Source organism: Rhopilema esculentum, chromosome 10 (genome assembly GCF_057945365.1).
Source record: "Rhopilema esculentum isolate cy_ngs chromosome 10, ASM5794536v1, whole genome shotgun sequence".
Classification (NCBI taxonomy): domain Eukaryota; kingdom Metazoa; phylum Cnidaria; class Scyphozoa; order Rhizostomeae; family Rhizostomatidae; genus Rhopilema; species Rhopilema esculentum.
In genome coordinates, this window is record NC_142824.1 from 5,593,032 (window position 1) to 5,618,096 (window position 25,065).

The following is a 25,065-nucleotide window of genomic DNA, read 5'->3' on the forward strand; positions in this document are numbered from 1 at the left end:
TAATTTAAAAACGTGCAGTGCTGATTTCGAAAATGTGCAGTATTTAATTTTGGAATTTGTTAAAATGTCTATTTGCGGTTATCCCAGATTCCTGCTTTGTTCACAAAATGTGAATTTTCCTCGTCAGTTTGACATAGAGTTTATGTATTGTAATTTTCGTATGAGCATCGTAAAGACTCTCTTATCAAAACTTAAAACAAAGAGAAATGCCAAGAACCAAACACAAAACATCTGATTGTAAACGTCAGCATTGCTGTAAACATTGTAATTTGATCTTGTCAAAGACAAAACATTTTCATTGTTAGGGTCGGTAGAGTAGAGTTTCTAGAATGAAGGGATTCAGCACTTTGTGCACTGTATATGCAAGAGTAGCATCTTGTACTGCACATTCTGCTGACGTCGTACTTTATAACCATCTGAAAACAGCTGACCGCAGCAGCTTATCCAACGAGACATATGTCCACAATTTGTATGTAAACATGAATATGCCAACCCTTGCTGAGTTTGACCCAAGACCTGCTGCCTCATATTGGATGAGTGAAAAACGACACAGAACAGAACTGATATTCAATACTGTGGCATCATAAACTAAAACAACCTCATTTACAATATTCAAATAAGAGGCCATCCCACCAAAGTGGGATAAATCGCGTCCTCATGTAAACACCTGCGAATACGATCTCACCTGCGGAAACTAGCCCACTTTACCCACTTAGGCCTTGTGGCAATCCAACAGGGGTGGTTTGTGCAAACATTATGGGAGGCTACAGACATGCAAAAACTTTACAAAAAGAAAGATAAAGAGCCTAATAAAACTTTTTAGTTGTACTGTCCAGACAAAACATGAGATAGTGACTCCGTTTACAAGAGACAAATGACTATGTTTCTATTCAAGTTTTGTAGATACTGTTTGTTTTGTTGATGTTTTAAAGTGTTTTGTTGATTGTGTATATTATCTGTTACATGAAATTACTGTTCGGAGCCTTTACGGTCTTTATTTGCAAGCGCTTATTTGTCTCTACCCGAAAAAGTTGTTTCTGCCTCTGGGGATCCGTAAGCAAAGAGGGGTACGCTGGAAATTAAACGGTCTGTATCTAAAATTAGACTCTCAAAAACATGGTAAAATTTAGAAAATCAAATTATATCTGTACTGGTAAAGTTTAACAATGCTTACTTTAATTACTAAAAAAAATTTAATGCATTTCAAATCCGTATTGCTCTAAGTTGGAAGAGGCCCAAACACTGGACCTACTCCTGGACTACAGGGCCTAGCATGGCTGTCAGCAGCCCTGTCGGTCTACATTTTTCAAAAACAACTACATGAAATAAAGCAAAATATAATTGTTATATTTCAGATAGAAATAAGATATAAGTATGGCTCACAAGCATTCCAGAAAAGATTTCGTTTAACGAACTTCATCTCGAATTGAAACAACTACAGGGAATTTGTAATACTGCTATTCGCGCTGCCTCATTTTCATGAGCCTCATTTCCAAATTTCCTTCTGCGCCATTCATTTCCTTATTCATTCTTGTTTGTGCACTATTTTTGTCCAGTAACCCCGCTTGCGTATTCATTTCTAGGCAACGTGATGCTTTCAGGAGACACTCTCGCTTAAGCACCTCACACCCTCCATTCTGTTATTATTTTAACATTTTAACATGCCGCATCTTATGTGACACAACTCAACGTAAACGCATCTCACGTCTCTTTCTATTGATATCTTAACATGCTTTCCGCCGTAGAAGACATTAAAGATTATAATTAGACCTTGGAGTAAGAGTTAGTATTGTGAGCACGTACACTCCGCTCTTGGAAAGGCTTAGTGGTACAAGTCGTTCAATGATATACGTTTGAGAAAACTATATCTGTGTTTATTCTTGGTGTCAATCTAAAGTTTTGCCGAACAGTTAGCTTGGAACCTGCCGTAATAATTCAAAGATTTACAAATTGGTTTTTAACGTCATCACATATTCCTGGAAAAAATCATTGTCCATTCTTTTTGCTTATTAATGATAGGGCCAGATTAAACCTTTCGTCGTGGAGATCTCAAGTAAGTAGGTCATAAAAAATGAAAGGATCAAAGGTCCTCAAAAGTACCGAGAAGTAAGAGAGTTCAATGATTTGTAATCCATGCAAAATGCTATGCCCACGTTGGTGCTCTTAGTGTCAAGGGCAGCCTTTCAACTAGCCCGGGTTAAAGCAAAAACGGGTTAAAATGCATTCGTTTTCAAAGCGAGTCAATGGAAACGCTAGTTTGCTTTAAACTCGTTTTAATCCGTTTTTTAGCGTTTCCGCTAAGCTGGGTTAAAGTTTTTCCAGGCTTAAAATGTGTTCTCAGCCCTCTTCTCTTCAGGTAAATCAGATTTAGATAATTATAAACAGAAATCAAAGCACAGAGAGCTGTGAGATAAATCAGTATTTACAGCAATAAGCCTTGAATATATTTGTAAAATGTTGCTGTTGCTGTTGCTGTTGTTGTTGTTGTAAGTGGATAAAAAGCATAGAGGTATGATCAAAAGTTATCCGGCTTTGACGTTCCCACTAATGTTCAAGTCGTTTAAAAGCTACGATCCACTTTGAGACACTTTTCTAAACATCTCTTTGAGACACTTTTTAAAGTGAGTTAGTGGGAATGCAACGTATAAACGGGTAACTTTTAACCCGCTTTTGTTTTAAGCCGGGTTAGTGGAAAGGCTGCCTCAGTTGATACTCCTCAGTTCTATCTGCATACCCTTTATTAGCGATACTTTTCTCCAACTCTGAATCCCTGTTCAATTAGATATGCTAGTCGTCTCAAAACCGTATGATAAAATCAGGTGGGTTTTTTATTCATACTTGTCAATGATTGATAACGGATTTTAATTGGTACTGATGTTCATTGCATCTGCTCTTGTAAACCAACTGTGTCTGAACATCTGTTCTAGTTTCTGGTAACATTCTCAGTAATGTTTTATTTTGCTTTTATCTTCAGAAATGTCTCAAAAATTATTTTTAATGTAGTTCAAACGCTTTTTTAGACAACAAGAAATTAATACAGAAAAATATTAGACAAATTATTAGAATATTTTCGTCGCAGTTTTATGATTACCTGCTACGATCACTGCCAAAAGTCTTGGAACACTAACGTAGGTTTTCAAAGGCAAATTCAGCCATCTCCCTCTCCCCCTAGGAACAATGTTGATTTACTATAGAGAAATGAAAGGGGTTATGGAGTATGATTTTTCTTGTGGCTTTTTTGATATTATTTTTTACTTTCAACATTGTTTTGGGGGGAAAGGGGGACGAAAGTAGTAGCATTCGGGAAAACAAATGAAAAAACAGAAAAGCACAGCGCAAAGTGTTGGTTGCTCCAAATAATTTTGGCAGTGATTGTAGATACGTTGAATTTCAACAAAGAAAGAGAACTGAAAAGCAAAGGCAAGGGTGATTACCGTAAGGGAAAGAGCTAAGTCTTCTTTGGGGATGGCTTGCCAAACTTTGGCCTTCAAAAATTGTTAAGATTAACATCACGACATGCAAATAGTCATGAGCCACGGAACGAAATGAGAAAAAATAACAAAGAAAAAGCAAAATTACACGAAGAGGCTAGAAAGCATTAAGGAATACATGCATTAGAGTGAGTGGCTAATCAGCACGCAGGATTCTAACAACAAATGTCTTCATAGCTAAGATAAGACCAATTTTGACAGTTTTTGCCTCACTATCTACAAAAACTGCAATGATTTGCCGATCCGATACGTTCTGCTTAATTTGAATGAGATACAAATAGAAGATGATTTTAAGCGACTGCACTCAGTAGCAAAAGTAAAGCATAACTTGACTCGATGGAATCAACTGTAGCCAACAAGTTCTTTAATTTGCACTTGAGTGAAATGATCAGCGATGTACAATCTTCTACCACATTCTGCGTAGTATTATTAGCTTAAGAGGGCTATTCCTTCTCAAAGTACACTATACGAATAACGGCAGTTTATATTACATTTCAAATCCCTTCTATTGATCGTTGAGTCGCGCGACACTAGCAAACTTTCAAAATTACCAAACAACTTTAATTTTTGAATTTCTTACTCTAGCTGTACTTGTTTACCATTTTTAGGATTTGTGCTCACACAAAAACCTGTTGCTTGTCAAAAAACTCGCTAAATCTAATACGCTTTTTTAATATCAACAATGGACACTTCTATGTATGTCTTTTTACGCCGATGATATGTTGTATAGCTGGCATATAGAACTAAACATATCATTGAATAATCAATCTAGAAGTGTGAGCAAACGCTAGCAGGTTTTAGGAACAAACGCTTTGAATTCCTGAACACGAGCTTGAAAAGTCAATGATACTGTGGCAACATAAAGGGCCTATTGATTAGTTGCAGAACTATCTAGCTCTCGCGGCAAAATCATGAAAAAGCTTCTTTCAACGATTAAGGATTTCCATTATTCACTCAATATGAATATGTAATATTTTTTTGTACAGAAGTCAGCACTGGTTGAAAAGCAAGGCTACGTCACCAACGAACAAGACGCAGATGTTTTTGCAATTTGTTGGCACCCGGCAAGATAACTGAGGATTCGTCACATTAAAAAACAGCTTGGCAACAGAATAATCAAATGCATCTTCATCTGTGTCCATGCAAGACATACTAATCTTCAGCTTTAAAAACAGCATAGAAGCTGATCGGAAATTTGCATAGAAAGAAAACTGCAAGAATTCTGAATGCGCTGTTTGGTTCGTTGGACCTTCGTATTTTTCGTTGGATACTCGTATTTAGACAATTTAAAACTGCTCAAGAAAAATTCAAGACTAAGCTAGACTTGACTCGCTGTTTGGAACAGGTATGGTTTTAAAAACAATTCAAACACTCTGAACAACTTTACGCAATTTAAACAGGTTATTTTGTTTTAACATGAAAGCGTTGGAACATGTTCAGTGATAAGCAGCAGCCATAACTATTCAGACAGTGATAAACATCGGTGATAACATCGGTATGATAAATCAGAGTCTTAAGATACATAGTAGCACACTCATGAAAATCATTCGCGGTGCAAACAGAGCAGCATACAAAATTGTTGTCTGAAAGGAAACTCATAGATCGTCTTGAAAGCGTATGTATCGGATTAGGATGCTTAAGTCTGGTAACAACGAGACATTATCTCTGAACGGAATATCAGATCAAACCTACACAATTGTAGCACTGTATATGATAATCGTTGGATTCTTAGGGGTTGTTTTAAATGCAACAGCAGCTTTTGTCTTGATGACGAAAATAAAGGGTTCAAGCGCCCAGACTCATATACTTTTTAGCTTAATGGTAAGTGACGCATTATGCACGGCAATATCAACCCCATTTACAATCCATGCTAATCTTACAAACAGTTGGAGCATGGGACAAAACGCATGTGCCTTCTATGGGTTTGTGACGTTCTCTGCCGGTCTCTCTAGCATCTACCATTTGCTGTTACTTTCTACAGAGAGATTCATAGCAGTTGTCTACCCTTTCAGAAGCGAGACGTTGCTCCGCCCATGCAACCTCAACGTGGCTATTGCTCTATCATGGGTACTGGCAATAATTGTGGCAACGATGCCATTTTTCGGCTGGTCCTCATACAAGATAGAAGGTATAGGGACTTCATGTGCTGTTGATATCTTTCCAAATACAATCAATAGCATCAGTTACAGTATATTTATATTGCTAATTGGCTATGTTGCTCCAATGTGCGCTATTGTCTTCTGTAACGCACGCTTCCTCAAAGAGGTCCACAGACTGACGAAAAACACTGGATCAAGTCGCACTAACGCAATAGGTCGCCGAGCAAATGCTGCCTTGATTGAAGAAGACAAAAGACTTCGAAAGCAGATGTGCTTCCTCGTGTGCACTCTGATACTTTCCTTCAACATGGCTTGGCTTCCCTACGCAGTCATAACGCTGTTTGGCCTAGCAAGAGGATCCCCTTTTGACAATTTGTTAATTTGCAGCATTCCATCTTACTTTGCAAAATCTTACTCTGTTTATGATCCTGTCATATACTTTATTCTTGATAAAAAATTCAGATCCTCTTTGTTCCGATGCCTCAGAAAAGAGAGTAGAGGGCAAGATAGAAGCAATGAAGTTGGAGACTTCCAAGAAATGCTAGATGTTCCATTTGTTACAGTAGGGGAAGCATGAAAAGATATAGAAAACCATCTAGAAAAAAGGTGAAGCTTGATAATTCTGAGGATCAACTCTTTACATGCACACGGAAATAACGCGTGGACAGGCAGTACTTTCGTCGAGCTATCACTCATTGTTAAATGCTAATTGTGACTTCTTCAGTCTCTTATTCCGGTTTTTTACACTTTGACTCAAGATAAAATGAATAAGCTACGAAACAATGAAAAGAGGTGAAGCAGAGAGAATTCACTACACCGTCAGATGTTGAACAGCTGTTGCCATTCGTTTTGCTTTCAACTCCACCACGAACCAGCTTCACAATCGGTGGTCGGTTTAAGTGCCGTTGTTGTTACCTGCCAAGAGACTATTACATGGGTTGATCTTCTCGCTAGATGTGCAAGTATGAGCTATAATGATGGACGAAGACAGCTGGTTCCGAAGCTATTCACTGAAGTTGATGAATAAAAGCAACACACTTCGTTGAATGTTTTGGTTGACATCAACAAAGTTGAGGGATTCATCGATAAATGAGACTTTCATGTACCCAAATGAAAAACTAGTTCTTTTAAAAGAATATGAAGCTTAAGAATTGTTTGTGAAATAACTTTAAATGAATTTGTCAAAAGCTTACATTTCTGCTCCAAAATTATTATATAATCGAAAAATATAATTGCAGTCCTGAAAATCAGCGAGGGAAAAAAGAAACTTGATCACTTGACAGAGTAAATTTATGGTACCATTGTTATGATAATGGGCTTATGAGTATCCAAAATCTTTTAAATGTTAATATAATTTTCAGTGTAAATTTGAGTTTGATTAGCATTTAAATGTCCTCGGCATTCGCAAACTACATGGACATTTCACTTACTTTTCTATCCCTTCTTATTGCATGATAATAAGAATATGTCACAAACTATTCCAGCTGTTGTTAGGAAATCTGCCAGGTATCCCCAAAAACCTACCCATTGTCTTGAGGACCGTACAATTTGCCTTTCTTTGTTAACCGATATATTTATGTAAACCTTAAAATTGCGTCAACAAAATTCACAAGAATGGCACCCAAATTGTTTTTTGGGTAGCCATGATATCACAAACTCCCATTGAAGATCTTCAGTGGGCAATGTTTCCACAATGCCCCATGGTTAAGATGATTCCAACACCATTGATGAAGTAAACAGAAAGATTTCTTTGCGTTATATTCATAACATGAAATATTTAATCACTGTATGCGGCAAACGTTTTCAAGAAAAAAGAGCTTTGCGACAGGTGAATGAAACGTGATTATCATGCGATCAGAATGCAAATGACAACCATGCCCACGTAGGAGATATGTTCAATTTGCCATTCATTGCAAGTCCAGGAATGATATATTCTACATTGCTAGTCTTAGAAGTAATTTGCAGTCACAAGGTATTCAGTCATTCCAGGGACTCCCTTGGGCTATAGTGGGGTAAAATAATGTTGTCTTAGAAATGACGACAGCTCAATTTGCTAGGATTCGAGAAACTAGCAAATATTACAATCTAAAAATTGCTTTGAAAAGTGCAATCATTTTTTGACATATCAAAGCATTTTTGCCTTACACACCTCATGATTGACTGATTTCAGCAATTTGCTGACGTTTAACACTCAAAAGAATGTCAGACGAAAAGCTTTAGTATGCCATAAAATGTTTGCTTTTTCAAATTCATTACAAGTGCACCAATTTTTAATCTTCGATGAAGTTATATATGCTCTGCAAAATTCTGTTGATGGCATTATGAAGGAATCTTGGGCAAAGATGCTGGATAAACCTGAAATCTATCTTAGTTTCCTTTTAACATGCAATGTAAGATTTCAGTAGTTATAATGTTGTGTTGTCGATAGTATGATAATTGTTAATTTTGTATTTAGTCAAGCAGCCATTAATTCGAATTAGCTGCAGATATGTAATAATGTAAAAGATCAAGATTTTTCCTGATAAAAATGCATTTTAATGAAAGCTTTCCATTTGCAAATTTCTAGTTTATACCATAACTTTGTGGAAATACTGATTAATAAATGATTTATGCATTGACAAATAAATTATGTACATAATAAGGAACAAAGCTGCAACCCCTCAATTCGACAGCTACCTAGAAATTCTGTACTTGGCATTTTTGCATAGCTGCAACCAAGAATAAGCCAGAACCTTATCTTTTTAGTGGTTCTTAATGGGGAGAACTGCCAGTAATGAACCAGTTAGGTCTTATTGTAAGCCGTTCATGATAAATTTGCATGGAAAAATGGCGTACAAAAGTGGCAGAAATAGTGGTGGGGGGGGGGAAGGGTGAGTGGGTAGTGCTTGACATGTCCAATTGTTATCACTAGGAATACCCACAGGTTCAATTGAACCACTGTTGAAGCTGAATAAACTTCAGTTGCAGTTTGTTAGGGTTCTGCCAGAATCAACCCATCTCGCATTGAGAGTTGATTTCAGCTTATTTCTTGTTTGTGGCAGAGTGAAGTTATTCAGCTTATTTTGGCGTGCATGGCAGAGTGAAGTCTTCTGCACCTTTTCAAAAAAGTAACAGTACGACGCTGCTCAAAACTTCGAGTTCCTAACGAAAATGACTAGTCAATACAACATCAAACAATTCCTTGACATTGATAGACGACGCTAGAGCAAAGTGTGTAATACCTTATCTCTTTTTTCGAGCTTTAAAAGGTGACGTTTGATGATCTGTCATGTCAAAACTCGTGTGGCCTTCCCTGAAAAAGGCAAAATACTGATTTTAGCAATATGAACATGAAACACTATAATGTAAGAGGGGGTTAGGGTAGCAAAACACAGACAAAGATTAAATTATTACATTATCAGTTAAAATGCACAAAGCTTTAAAAAGAGCAAATATTCTGAACTATTTATAATCACAAGAGTCCAGAGACGCATTGAACATATGGCGACCTTAAAACCAGAATTTGCATTATCTCGGGTCAACTTTAGTCCGGTTGTCAACTTGAAACGATCCATTGACTATAAAAACTTGTTCCTTGGTCCTTAATAACGCCCGGACCTGAGCCTCGAATTGGATTCATTGAAATGCTACACACAACACACAACGTTACATTAGGTGACATGACTGGGATATATTTGGAAGAAAAAAGAAAGTTAATATCAGAATCTATTCTTTATATCTAACTTGACGAACAGACAATCAAATAACGGCAACTAACACCTTTGTTCAGTTACTTTACATGAAACACCTGTGGGTTTAATGTGGATTACAGGCCTGCCGAATTTTCTCGAGAAGAAGCCGCGGTTTCGATTTTTTCGAAGGCGCGGGCTTCTATTTTCTGCTTTGAAGCAATTTGATCATTATTCAGTCATTGCGATTTTTGAGATTTTGGGCATCAACAAATAATGAAAAAAGTTTTCATTATTGAGGACAATATTTTGGCGGTACAAAATTTGAAAGATTGCTTTTAAAAAAAACATTTTACAACATACTGAAAACTTGTTCTGTCTGACACTCCTCAGAGTATAAAACGTCAGAATAGGGGTCCGAAAGCACAAGATGGGTAATCAATAGCCAGTTGTGGATCGAAATAGGCCAATCAGAAAAACGCTATCACATGACCGGTATAGTTGGCCAATCAGTACCATGTGCCTATAAAAAATTCACCGCTAGAGTCTAAGAGAGAAAACCAACTCCTTCTGTCTACACAATAGCGGCCTTTTTGTTTGTATGTACCAAACCAATTATCTGAACCATGTCGTCATTATAGATTCTTTTAGATTTCAAATCGTTTTTCGAAGACTCTGCAGAGGACTCGAAGTAAATGAGGAGCACTGTTTTCTTCGTTTCCGTTCGATTTGACTATTGTGTTTATTGACTTGATCGCGAGCGTGTCTATGGACCTAGAATTGGACACGGTTGTAGAAGGGTTTTGTAAACATTGTGGATATCGTTTTATTGGAATGTACAATTTAGATTCAAAGATTCGTATTATTGCTGATTGAGAGAACTTTTGATTTACAACCTCTTTGTCTACTTTCTGTAACATTGTTCGGTTAAACAATTGCGGCAGAAACTGTTGCTTCGGATATTTGTTAGTCAATGTCTCCCCTAAAATGAAATGGACGTAAGCGCATATGGCAGAAACGATAGGAATATTCATATCGAACGCATTCAATCTATAATAGGAGCTTTTGTTTAACGAAAATGAATGCATTTCTGAAGAGAAAAACTTGAAGTTGGGTTCTCGACATACACTCTTCCTTTTTATATGAACCAGTAAATCTAAGTTCAGGCTGACTGTTCTGAAATCTGAGGCTTGATTGTTTTCAATTTGTTCTTAAATTAATAGGGCGTAAGCAGTGCGATTGCTTGAGTTTTCGCTCTAGGGAGCTGTTCAGGTCTCATTTGTCATCAAAGTGAGTGAGGCATCCTTTATTTGCCGGACTAGCTTGAATATTCACCTTGGAAGCACATACACATGGCTAGTAATCTTCGTTTTTGAGATAAAACATTGCTCAAAATTGAATTGCATAGTTGCAGCTCAGCCTCAGTTCGTTCTTAATTTGTTCGCAAGTTTTGACCAATTTTGAGGCTCTTGTTCTTATAAAATTGTTCTTATAAAAAAGAGAAAAGAGTGAAAATCCAAATATTCACAGAGACAACATCAACTTCCAAGGGTGAAAACGCATCATAGTTTATATCCAAGTGAAGGATGTGATTTAACACTGTTTCTTTCTCTAATTTTGGCCCATCTTTGTTTACAATACCACTAACAACCACAGGTTGATTAAAAAAGAGTTAGATAACTTCTTTGCATCCAATGCACCACAAACACCTTCAAATAGAAAGTCTTAATTTTTAAAAAGAATTTAAATGCCGACTTGCATACATTCTCCGAAACGAAGACCTAGATTCACACCGGGCCACTTCAGAGACGCCAGGTTGCCATTCGATTTTGTTGTCGTTAGTTAGCGAGTTTTCAAAAATCCTTTGAATCTTTCATATAACTTCAGCATTACTTCATAAAAAATTCAGGACCAAAAAGTAGATATAGAAATACCAATACGAACATAAAAAATACAAATGAAAAATATAAATATATATAAAAATTCAAATGAGAATACAAACAAAGAGCAAATACAAGTAATAATTGAAATATATATACCAATGCAAATACTAATATGAATACAAATACGAATACAAATACGAAAACGAATTCAAAAACGAATACAAATACGAATACGAATACGAAAACGAAAACGAATACGAATACGAAAACGAATACAAATACGAATACAAATACGAATACAAATACGAATACAAATACGAATACAAATACAAATACGAATACGAATACGAAAACGAATACAAATACGAAAACGAATACGAATACGAATACGAAAACGAATACAAATACGAATACAAATACGAATACAAATACGAATACAAATACGAAAACGAATACGAAAACGAATACAAATACGAATACAAATACGAATACAAATACGAATACAAATACAAATACGAATACGAATACAAATACGAATACAAATACGAAAACGAATACGAAAACGAATACAAATACGAATACAAATACGAATACAAATACGAATACAAATACGAATACAAATACGGGAACGAATACGAAAACGAATACGAAAACGAATACAAATACGAAAACGAATACGAAAACGAATAAAATACGAATACAAATACGAATACGAAAACGAATACAAATACGAATACGAATACGAATACAAATACAAATACGAATACGAATACAAATACGAATACGAATACAAATACAAATACGAATACGAATACAAATACGAATACGAATACAAATACAAATACGAATACAAATACGAATACAAATACGAATACAAATACGAATACAAATACGAATACGAAAACGAATACAAATACGAATACAAATACAAATACGAATACGAATACAAATACAAATACGAATACAAATACGAATACAAATACGAATACGAAAACGAATACAAATACGAATACAAATACAAATACGAATACGAAAACGAATACAAATACGAATACAAATACAAAAACGAATACAAATACGAATACGAAAACGAATACAAATACGAATACAAATACAAAAACGAATACAAATACGAATACGAAAACGAATACGAATACAAATACAAATACGAAAACGAATACAAATACGAATACAAATAAGAAAACGAATACAAATACGAATACAAATACGAATACAAATACGAATACGAATACAAATACGAATACAAATACGAATACAAATACGAATACAAATACAAATACGAATACGAATACAAATACGAATACAAATACGAAAACGAATACGAAAACGAATACAAATACGAATACAAATACGAATACAAATACGAATACAAATACGAATACAAATACGGGAACGAATACGAAAACGAATACGAAAACGAATACAAATACGAAAACGAATACGAAAACGAATAAAATACGAATACAAATACGAATACGAAAACGAATACAAATACGAATACGAATACGAATACAAATACAAATACGAATACGAATACAAATACGAATACGAATACAAATACAAATACGAATACGAATACAAATACGAATACGAATACAAATACAAATACGAATACAAATACGAATACAAATACGAATACAAATACGAATACAAATACGAATACGAAAACGAATACAAATACGAATACAAATACAAATACGAATACGAATACAAATACAAATACGAATACAAATACGAATACAAATACGAATACGAAAACGAATACAAATACGAATACAAATACAAATACGAATACGAAAACGAATACAAATACGAATACAAATACAAAAACGAATACAAATACGAATACGAAAACGAATACAAATACGAATACAAATACAAAAACGAATACAAATACGAATACGAAAACGAATACGAATACAAATACAAATACGAAAACGAATACAAATACGAATACAAATAAGAAAACGAATACAAATACGAATACAAATACGAATACAAATACGAATACGAATACAAATACGAATACGAAAACAAATACGAATACGAAAACGAATACAAATACGAATACGAAAACGAATACAAATACGAATACAAATACAAAAACGAATACAAATACGAATACGAAAACGAATACGAATACAAATACGAATACGAATACAAATACGAATACGAATACAAATACGAATACGAATACGAAAACGAATACAAATACGAATACAAATAAGAAAACGAATACAAATACGAATACAAATACGAATACAAATACGAATACGAATACAAATACGAATACGAAAACAAATACGAATACGAAAACGAATACAAATACGAATACGAAAACGAATACAAATACGAATACAAATACAAAAACGAATACAAATACGAATACGAAAACGAATACGAATACAAATACGAATACGAATACAAATACGAATACGAATACCAATACGAAAACGAATACAAAAACGAATACAAATACAAAGATTAAAATACAAATCAAGTACAAACACAAACAGAACCACAATTGTTAAAAAAATTTATTCTCTGCCCAATGAATTTTTCAAGCTTATACGGTCAAATGCCACCTGTAAAACAGTAAAATTATTTCTTAAAAACACCTTGATTGAAGAAAGCCTGTAACATTATATTTTGCGATTGAAAATGGCAAAGATCCTTGAGTACACTAGACCAACTTTCCTCGTAACTCGCCCATAGCCAGAAAAGTGTTCACCTTCCTTTAGCCAAATTGAAAGCCTCCATCAAGAAATAAAAAAAATAGTTAGATTGTGAAATCATGAAAAAGTTAAAATTTTTCTGTAATTAAACATGCCATGTTTTTTTTGAATAAGAAAAACGACACAGAAAAAAATACAAACTAAGGAAAATTTCTAGCATCATTTAACAGAGAGTTTTGTCAACATGTAAAAACTTGATGTTGGGTTATATTAAAAACTTGTGTTTTCTCATATCTTAAAACCATGATAAAATTTCATGATGATGGGTTAGGTTAAAAACTTAACAAAGTAGGAGGGTTGGGAATTTTGTGGGGAATGAAGGACTTGGACAGTTTCGGCTTTTGGTTAAAAACATTGTGGATAAGAAAATACCCGTAAAAGATCTCTAATTGACGATGAGAGGAAACCAAAGCAAGAAAAGCTCAAAACAAAGACATCTGAGAGAGATACGGTTAAAAAGGACGCTAAAAGGGAAATGTTATGCAAATTCATCAAACTAGAACCACTTTGTAACAGCGAAATGTTTCAGCACTAGTCACAAGCTAGATCGTCCTACAATATAGAAGAGTGCCGAAAAACTGTATCCAACTATTTCTCATAATTGAAACAAATCAAATAGAATCCGAAAAACGATTTATCTTAAATTGTAGCCGCAATGAGCTGTAATGATAATTCGGCTGCTTTTCTATCTACTGAAAGAAAGTGACTTCAAAACACCCGAGTTATTAACAAGGGAAAAGCGGAGAAGGAACAAGTGAAAACGAAGGACCGCAAAGGACAAGGATTGGGCGGGTTACACAAGCTAACCAGTGTTTGGCATTAAGATACAGAGGAACCCAATGGAGCTGGTAGAACACAAGCTTGGCCTTCGAGTTAAGAAGAAAATCAACTCGATGAATGCATGAACTAGCTCTTTCTTGGGTAAATCTACATTTGAAAGTAGTTCAGCTAAAAAACCTCTTCTTAGCCAAAATGAAAATCAAGTGTTGATAATAGCGGCGTGTTTACCAAAAGTTTTATATAGGAACATATTTGGTACACAAAATACTCTAGTTTTGCGTGATATTTCGATTTCTTTAAGTTGCGTGCACATCGGCCATTTAAAACAGAAAATATCAAAGCGTGCTTCCTGTGTTTAATGGTTAACGCAATTTTTAGCAAATCAAATTTTCCAGTTCAGAGGATATTTACGTAGACGTTTCACCCTGTATTGAGTTGAAAATGGCCGAGTTTCATTAAGTTCGGTTGACCTTATTGCACATTGGTAAGAACATGAAAGTCTAACCGAGTGTAATAAATGTTGCCAGTTAATACATTTGAAACCAGAAATGTTTTAATTAGTTTTTGGTGTTAGGTTCGGCAATCTCGCATTCTTTACGTTAGTTGTAAATTGGACTAGCCGAATCAGCCTTGAGTTCTAAAAACTGCCAAAGCTCGTGTCTATCGGCCTGTGCTTTCAAAAGAACCCTAAGAACGCTGCATTTGGTGACAGAGTGGATGGTGATGAGGAGAAGATTCGATTTAAACTTTTGCTTTGTTTGGTGTCCCATATTTTTACATACTGTGCGACGTAGAAGATATCAGCAAATACTTTAGATTTGATATATTTCACGATTGCTTTCTTTTATGTTGAGTTGAACTACTAATGTGATATCGCCAACCAACGGATCCTCAAACATGAAGTAAAGTATGTTGAACTTATACAGGCCTAAAAGCATAGAGGCAGTTTTGTTAGCGGGAATACTTACGCATTTCTGACCGAAGAAGGTTGCAGCAGAAAGCTGGCTTTCAGCTAGGTTTGACGCATTCATACCCAAGAAAGTCGTGGAGAAGTCGGTAATACTATTCAGTAACCGCTTGAGATATGCGTTTGAAATTTTTTTGACAGCTTGTACCATCTATTTCACCCATGTTTTGTAATTTTTGTTAATTTCAAGAGCGGGAAAAAATTAGAAAAGGGCTTTGAATTTCAGCACCTTAGATGTTCTTATTTTTATAAAAATGTAGCTTGAAAAACGTGATTTTCGCGCGATGATTTATTATGATTTTAAAAGGGATCTGAAATAAGAAGAGTGCCTTCAAGGGCAACAGTTTTTCGATGGTTTGCCGAATTTAAGAGAGGGGGGAGAGCCTTAAAGATGAGACCCACCTAGCGAGGCCCCCTACCGCTGTTGTGCCAGAAACAGTTGCCGCTGTGGAGAAGATGTTAAGGCAAGATGGTCGGATGACTTATTATATGATGCAGGATAGCGTAAAGATTGGATCAGCAGCATTGCACACAATTTTGCATGAAAACCTGCAAGTTCGGAAAATGGCTGCCCGCTGAGTGCAACATTGCTTGTCAGATGAGCAAAAAGGGCAGCGCGTCAATTGGTGCCAGTTTTTACTGCAAAAGTTTAATAAAGAGAACTCGAAACGGGTTTATGACATTGTGCCAGGCGATAAAAGTTGGATTTACCAATTTGACTTGGAGACAAAGCGCCAATGCTCAATCTGGATCCTTTCAGGTGAAAAACCGCCGCAAAAGTTTCGGCGATCCAGAAAAGTCGGCAAAAAGATGTTTGCGTCATTTTTCTCAAAGAGAGGTCATGTCGCAACCACTCAACTTAAAGACCGTTGTACAGTGAACGCGGATTGGTATGTTAACCACTGCATACCACAGGTTCTAGAAGTTTGGCGAAATAAAAATTCAATTCAGTTCATGACCCACCCGCTATATTCACCTAATTTGGCACCTTGTGACTTAATTCACAGAAAAAAATTCGCAGAACCAAGTTTGACAGTGCTGATGATGCAATTTGTGCCTTCAACGGGGCTGTTTCGGACCTGGCTGCGGAACAATGGGCCCACTGTTTTGATATGTGGCTTTTGATATCGTATGAGATTTTGTGTAGAGGCCAGTGGAGAAAATTTAAAGCAACTGTGAAAATTTGAACATGATGCTACAAAACGATGGCTCTTTGAACCTTCTAATTCTTAGTCCTTCTTAGGCCCTAGACGCATCGAACAAGATTTCAGGAAGAACTTCTGACACACTAAACCTCTATTCTTCATAGAGAAAGGGATTAAGCTTGTTAGTAAACAAATGCTGGTTTTCCAGTGCGGCCACCCAAATTGCCACTAAACCAAATTCACTAATCCCTCGAAAGTTCCATCGCCCTGCTCCAGAGCAGGACGAGCTCTGGAAACCGGAAATGATTAGCAATTAATGCATTTTTCTGGTGCCGCATAATACCCAAAGTCAAATCTTTCTTTGTTTTTAACAACATTGCATTAGCCTAACAGCAAATTACCACTTCACACATGAACTGCAGCGCGCTCGAATTTCCAAGCGGAAATCGGATTACTTTTGTCAAACTTGAAAAAGATTTCTCGATTTTCCACTTTGACAAAGATAATGAGTTTAATGTCAGAACCTGGATTCCGATGAAAACGGATAAAAATGTATCCGTTTTAACCTTGCGTTCACACTGCTTCGCTGCGAAAACGAAGTCTTTTGAAAACGCACTTTGAAAGCGGAGACTTTTGAAAACGGAGACTTTCGAAAACGGAGACTTTTGAAAACGGAGACTTTCGAAAACGGAGACTTTTGAAAACGGAGACTTTTGAAAACGGAGACTTTCGAAAACGCAAAACGCAGTGTGTACACCGATAACAACAACAACAGCACAGCAAGATGCTTAGACAATGCCAATTTGAACAACTGTTATTTAATGTATCCGGAGCAGTGTGAACAGGTAAAATGGATCGATATGAAAACGAACAAAAACGAAAACGGAGCAATGTGAACATAGAGGAACATAGCCTTAGATTAAAAAAACTCTCATTGCACTGTATTTACTTTTCACGAGAGCGTCAGTGTAATGGTTTGCTGCTGTATTTATAAATCTAGTACTGTTCAGGTTGCGTGACATTAGAAAGCATAATATCATAGAAGCAGGATATTGTTAAATTTGAAAGTTGAACATTACAAATAAAAGTTTAACAAACCTATAGCAGCGTTTGCAGTAAAGGTCATCATCACAACCATGGCAACGAAGTGACGCGTCTTTGTTACAAATGCAACACCACGGTAGCTCTTGATCTTCATCTTCTTCCGGATTTGTGTGTTTTGAAGAAGGTTTCCAGGAAACTGCATGGCATGGCACCGCAGGGAGTTGCTGTTAGGGGGAACATACAAAAACCCGATCAGGGGTCTTTTACTAGTTACAGAACATAAAAGTACTACTCTCACCTACCATGTGTGGCAAAACAGAGGGCAAAACACTTCCTACGCTGTATGAAAGCCTAACAAACGGTCTTAATATTGTAAATACCTGGCATTAAATAAAAAAATCTTCCACAAGGCATTTGAAACCAACTGGAATAAGCAGTATCTGTTTCTAAGGAAAGACTTATGATTTATGATAAGATTTTTTATTTATGATTTTTTCTGTTCTTTTCGTTTGGATCAAGGAATGGCGCAGTTGATTGTTGAATGGCACCGCACAGATCACGCATGCAAAGTTCATTTAAAATAAAAGCTCTGTTACAAAAAAAACTTCGCAATTGAAAGGAAAAAAAGAAAATATTAAGTGATGAATTCTATCAAGATTAGCCAGAAAAATATAAACAAGTGAGGAAGGACTCGTTATATGGCTACGATAGCAGTGTATTTTCTATTTTGTGTAGACAGCTTGTTGATGTTTACAAGAAAATTTCAAAAACGTGAGAGCTTTGATCCTAGAAACGTGGACAGACAGATGCCGACCCATCACATGGACCATTTTTTCGGCATATTTCTAGAGTCATGCTGAGAAGCAGAGGAAAAGCGGCGGTGCAAACCCTCAGAACACTCTAACTCTTAAAAGGGAACTGTAGTGAAACATTTCCTTTCTTTCAATGAATTATTTACAATTTAAAAGGAAAGTCAGAAGCGCGCAGCACTAGGTGATTTCATCAATCTTTGCATCTCAGATAAAAGTTTTGCATCAAAAAGATTTTTCAACGCAAAAAAACATTTTAAGCCCTGGTAAAACGACTAAACATTTCACCAAACATTTTACTCAACTTCTGTTTTGTGAAGTTGAGCGAAGTTTAGCGAGGATGGCAAAACATGACCAAATTTTTCACTAAACTTCACTCAACTTTCTGATCTACGATCTGCATGGGACGCTTAAGGGTTGTAGGGGATCTTGCATAGGAATTTGCTTTCTGTTTGTTTAGTGGTATGTTAGCATAAAAGACCTAAAAAACAAGAAGTGGATAGAAATAAGAATTGGATGAAGAGAGGGAAAAAGAAAAGACTTTTTGCACATTGATAACAAAGTTGAGTGCAAAAGAAGACACAGATGCGTACAACGAGATAAAACCGAAGAAAACCGAGGAAAAACTCTTCATCTTACCAAATCGTTTTCAGTTGAATTCTCATTCCCACCAACTAGCTTGCCTGCATACAAATTAGAAGCAAGTTTAAGAAATTTCATCTAACCTGGATATAGTATTATTTGGAAAGAATGACTTAAGCATGTCAACACATGGTAAAAACGTCTGGTGGGTCATATTACTTCTTTCTAAAATCGAAAAATAACAAAGAGAAATAACAAAGAGAGGTTAGAAAAATTAAAGAAAATTAACACCGCATGTTTCCAGTGGTTTCAAATTGCCGCCATGAATTTGCAGCCAATTTTTATTTTACGAAGAATATAACATTCAACCAAAGTTTTACCATAGCCATCTGCGTGTACTTTTTCATCAATTCTTGCTTCAGCGAGAGCCTGTCGGAGAGAATGCTAAAGTTATGAGCAAATAAGCAATTATACAAATGTAAGTGGATTCTGATTTAGGCCGAAAATTTGGTACTTTTAATAACCTAAGCTGCTATGCCGTGGTTTAATGATAAAGTATCTAATGGTTTAATGGTAAACATACTGTGAGTGGCTTAGCAAATTAATGGAGGTTTTTAAATAGTGGAAGGAACAATTGATATTTTGGTGAAAAATTTTCCTCGTAGTCTTAATCAGAGCGTGCTGGCTCGATGCCACAAGATTACATTGCGCTGAGTTAACATAGATGCATACTGGGCAATGTCTGGCGACAGATTTGCGAATACACTTTGGTTGCCTCACAGAAACTCAATTCATTTGTCTTAATTAACTGGAAAGCAAAGCGTAATGACATCGACAAGGCTTTTTCTTCTTGTTCTTGATTACCTGAAGTTCTCAAAGCCATTAATTAATTAACTGACTAATTAATTAATAATCTCAACTTTGAAATATCATTCGCTTTTCTCCTAGTATCTCGGTGACTGATTATGCTTCCTTGACTGATTATTGGGCGGCGACTTAGCTGCAATTCCAAAAAAGAGGCGTTTTCAGTTACTGGTAGCTTATCTGGGTTCTTATCTATCGAAATCTTCTATGGCGAATAGCAAGTGTGACGTTATTAGCCTCGTATTTATGTTATGTTGGACATGCGCCCAGCATAGGGGAAAAATGCATGACGCTGGTCATGGCGGCACGGAATCGCGGGCGCAAATACTCCACATGGCTTCAACATATGCAGTAAAAACTTCAAAGTCAAAGTATAAAAGTTAATTGTTTTCGGAAATCTAGTAGACATATTATTGGATGAAACTTATAAAACAGAAATGCTTGATCAAGGTATATCAAGAAAGAACTTTTAATCATTATTTCAAAACAACAAACAAAATTGCAGGTAAATGTCGAAATATCTACATTTATATAAAATTACAATATTGAGATGAAACATTGTCGCGATAAAAGGGTAACTTACAGACAAATCTAGATTTTGCTACAAAACGAAACTATTGCCAAAGTAATTGCCAAACAACAAGGTTTTTGCTGGTTCTTATCATTTGTTGTGAATGTATTGCCTTTTCATGGAAAATGGAAGAAACTGACCGCTACTTTTGATTATTATGAATGTGACTTCGTGGTCGATAAGGAATATGAAAAGGCTGAATTGTCGCGAGAAAAAGGGTTACCTACAGAAAAATCTAGATTTTGCTACAAAACGAAACTATTGCCAAAGTAATTGCCAAACAACAAGGTTTTTGCTGGTTCTTATCATTTGTTGTGAATGTATTGCCTTTTCATGGAAAATGGAAGAAACTCACCGCTACTTTTGATTATTATGAATGTGACTTCGTGGTCGATAAGGAATATGAAAGAGTTGAATTGTCGCGAGAAAAAGGGTTACCTACAGACAAATCTAGATTTTGCTACAAAACGAAACTATTGCCAAAGTAATTGCCAAGCATCGAGGTTTTTGCTAGTTATTGTCATTTCTTTTGATTGTATTGCCTATTCATGGAAAAAGGAGGGAAGTTGCCGTTACTCCCTCCCGTTGCCTTTTGGTCATAAATGTGACTTCGTGATCGTTCATGTTCAAAATTAATGGCAACTTTCTTCCATTTTACATGAATAGGCAATACAATCAAAAGAAATGATAATAACTAGCGAAAACCTCGATGCTTGGCAATTACTTTGGCAATAGTTTCGTTTTGTAGCAAAATCTAGATTTGTCTGTAGGTAACCCTTTTTCTCGCGACAATTCAGCCTTTTCATATTCCTTATCGACCACGAAGTCACATTCATAATAATCAAAAGTAGCGGTCAGTTCCTTCCATTTTCCATGAAAAGGCAATACATTCACAACAAATGATAAGAACCAGCAAAAACCTTGTTGTTTGGCAATTACTTTGGCAATAGTTTCGTTTTGTAGCAAAAGCTAGATTTTTCTGTAGGTTACAGTTTTTCTCGCGACAATTTCTTTAAAATAATTTTTTTTCGATTACAAAGTTACTTGGCTAATCTAAATTTTTAGACTGATTCAAAGGTTTGCATTTGAAACTCTGGGCTTTTATTTCTCAATTACTAATTTTTAACTTTATAAAAGCATTGCATTGAGTGGCTTCCTCTTTGGGAAAGTCAATTTAAAGTCAAATGGAAAACTTTGAAGATTTTGTTAAGTGGTTGTTGGAATGGTTTCTTGTGTAGTGCACGTGTTTAGCACAAGTCGCATTTTTATTTATCTTCGGTCAAGGGAGATGTCTTCTTCGGAACCTCTTCTCTGGCAATTTTTGTTCAAGGATTGTACCACTCTAGTGCTTGACAATTTTCAAGTGATTTTCATTGCCTAACAAAACAGCTTTTGGACGTATCATTTCCTATCCTTAATGGGGAAAACGTGTACATTTTCCTGGATTCTTCAAACTTTGGTAGCTAAATGCCCTCAACTTTCTAATGGTTGGTGTGTTTTCGCCCTTTTCTGCTTATTGCATCTAAATTATGTATTTTATTTTATTCTTTTGTGGTGTGTGAAAATATGTACTTGTATGCAAATGCATTTCCAGATTGGAATTTGCATCAGTTTTAATGGAAATTTTAATCGAGACACACTTAATGCCTATTTTCTAAAGTTTCATCTATGTTATGGCAATAGAACTAGTTACATTTGTTGCTAGAACAACCATGCAACTTTTGTGCTGCCTTTGTTTTGAATATGTCGATCTATCGACGAATCTTTAATCATTCAAAACAATGTGGTATATTCGTCCTGAAATGTTGCGCGAGCAGTGTTGACATTTGCTGTAACCCCTGTGATTCATCGCGCGCATGGCAAGTACATTTTTCCCCTATGCTCATGCGCCCGGTTTGTTATGTTAAGTTATGCGTGAGAATACAAAATGGAGTCTTGAAGTTCGAGTTGGGGTGTTCTTTCGTTATTATATACAGGATAATCTTACAGCGAGAACATTCAGAATTAATTTTTCCAAGATCTTGTTAATAAATATTCTTAAAAATGACACGATTATAACTTGTGATTCTTCCGAAAAATTGGTAGCAATAAAAGAAGAAGAAGAAGATGAACCTTTTGAATAACTTTCGCAGTAGCTTCTACTTCATCCTCTGAACTGTCTTCTTCAGTTTGCGATTTCTTCACAGATTCTTCAGAAAAATGTACAAACATTTTCAGAATACAAAACGTAATGTTGCAAGATTGTTTACTCGTTGCTTGGTACTGCCTAAATAAGCAACCTTTGAGTTGAAGCCTGCGTACAAAAGCTGAAACACTTTATCTAGATCCAAATCTTCCCACTGCAAACACCCTCACAAGGTATGGAGAGACAGTCTATCTGCATTGCAAACAATTACTTTACAAGAAGACTAGAGGCCCTGTAATAGGGTCTGAATTCTTTTTCAGATAACTATCGGATACCGATCCTGTTTGGTAGAGGTTTTCTGCGCAATTATTGCGCCCTTTGCTTCAGAAAGTCACGAGAATGAAAAATATGTTTAATTCAACAATATCTGATGATTGTCTCATGAATAATCTGACCGTCTAACAGGGTCTTAAAATACTTGTCAGAAATACTAAAAAACAAAAACTTTCTAGGGATGGGTTAAGGAAAGGATAGCGCCATTAGTCTAACGGAAGAGCACGTGAGCTACCTGGGTCAATTCCCTTCAGTTTCAACAGCCTGTTCTCTAAGCCTTTGATATCCGTCTCTCCAGCTACATCCTTAGGTTGTGAATCTTCTAGATTTGCCTCTGCCATTGCACCTTCCATCAGCCTCTTGACCTCTTCTTCCTCCGTCAGCTTTGGTCGTGGTGTAAGAATCTATTTTAGGAGAAGATTTCTTTTCAGAAGGTATAATGAATCAAAAGCAGTTATGACTTCTCAATGATACTATTCAAAGGGTCTCTTGGCTGATACAAGACGATTGTTAAGACGATCGTTACAAAATTTTTTGTTGACACTTGCGTAGTAGGGAAAAACGTATCGTTGCGATGAAAGAATTGTCTTGACGAGAAGTAGAACTCAATTCAATTTTTCCAGAGTCACAAAAAGATCGAGAACTAAATAAAACCTTCACATCTTACGTCACTGCTTTTGGCTGATGTCGGATGCCGCCCAGTTAGAGAGGCAAATTTCTCATTGACGCTTCCCTCTGAGCTGACATGTTCTGGAACGAAAAATAAATTCAAATTTTAAATGGCAATCTGAAATTGAACATTTTGCAATACAGTAATTTGCATACATTGCTCTTTGGCCTAACCACTTACTTTTCAGCAAGGTTTAGAAATACAAAGCGGGGCTCAGCTTACAGGGGCAAACAAAGCGGGGTGAAAATTCTTTCGATAAAATGTCTGTAAGAAAACCGTTCACCTTTACTCACTTTTTTATTCATATTGTCGATTGTTTTTGTCGTCATATGGTGTTAACTTGCAATGTTGTTAAATCGTCACCTTGTATTTGGCGCACAAAATTGGCACAAAAAAGTGTAGATTGCATCTTTAGTTATATAATGTGAGCTTTATTTGTAATATCAAAAGACCACTACCATAGTTTCTTTTATTGATACCTGAACAATATCTAAAAAACAGAAGAATAATGACCTGAAATTTTGATATCGTGTTAGCTCTCGTAATGCTTAGAAAATACGAATACGAAAAAAAGCCAAGGTCAGTTTATACTTAAGGACTTAAACTTTCAGTAAAATGGATTAAAAGATATAAAATCGATCGATGAAGAATTTTGCTAGCTCATGCAAAGTAATTCCCTACATTTTTTAAGTAAATTGGATAATTTCTCTAAGAGAAATTTTGACAAAAAAGACACTGATACGTTATGTTATGTTTAAAAGTAAACTTTGTTTTGTCCGTTAATACAACCTGTTGAAAATGGAAAATTCGCTTAGGAGACATCCTGCATCCCGACAGGGGCCAGCAGATTATCGACAAACGTTACAAGAGCACTTTTACCAGCCGCAAGATGGTTACTTGAAGCTCTAAAGAGCAAAGCATGGTTTATGCACCCAATTTTTGAAGCTTACGAGAACCCGGAATCCCTGATAATGAAAATGACGAATTCTCAAAACATATCCAAAGAAACAGCCTTTTTGTAACGTGAGTGTGATAAAGAGATTGATATGGTACACCTAAAACCCACCACAAATTTTCAAAGGTGAAGCCTGCGATATCTATTACTGAGTTGAAAAACTGCGCTTTGTGCGACGTAAATTGCTTAAAAATCTTGTCACAAACGACAGATTCTTAGCTAAAACATGCTTGATCTTCTTCGTTGTTGAAAATCAAGAATTTTCATCAATACCGGTTCCAACGACAAAAATCATCCAGGATCATTACAAGAAAAAATTAGCG

General features: G+C 35.8%; 2 protein-coding genes across 2 annotated transcripts in view; one reads left to right on the forward strand and one right to left on the reverse strand.

The window, feature by feature from the left end:
- The window catches only part of LOC135684893 (abscission/NoCut checkpoint regulator), a 39,865-nt gene that overhangs the window by 8,113 nt on the left and 6,687 nt on the right, over positions 1-25,065 (reverse strand). The window contains exons 4-10 of the mRNA XM_065200591.2: positions 23,785-23,867; positions 23,353-23,521; positions 22,772-22,848; positions 19,605-19,653; positions 19,282-19,325; positions 17,888-18,057; positions 8,812-8,882 (exon numbers count right to left, since the gene is read on the reverse strand). Of these exons, the coding sequence (XP_065056663.2) occupies positions 8,813-8,882; positions 17,888-18,057; positions 19,282-19,325; positions 19,605-19,653; positions 22,772-22,848; positions 23,353-23,521; positions 23,785-23,867 (662 nt within the window). The 3' untranslated portion in view covers position 8,812. The remainder of the gene's footprint in view (positions 1-8,811; positions 8,883-17,887; positions 18,058-19,281; positions 19,326-19,604; positions 19,654-22,771; positions 22,849-23,352; positions 23,522-23,784; positions 23,868-25,065) is intronic.
- LOC135684884 (rhodopsin-like) lies at positions 4,239-6,519 on the forward strand. Its single transcript, XM_065200578.2, has one exon. It carries the CDS (start codon positions 5,109-5,111, stop codon positions 6,165-6,167), a length of 1,059 nt encoding a protein of 352 aa, XP_065056650.2. The 5' UTR covers positions 4,239-5,108; the 3' UTR covers positions 6,168-6,519.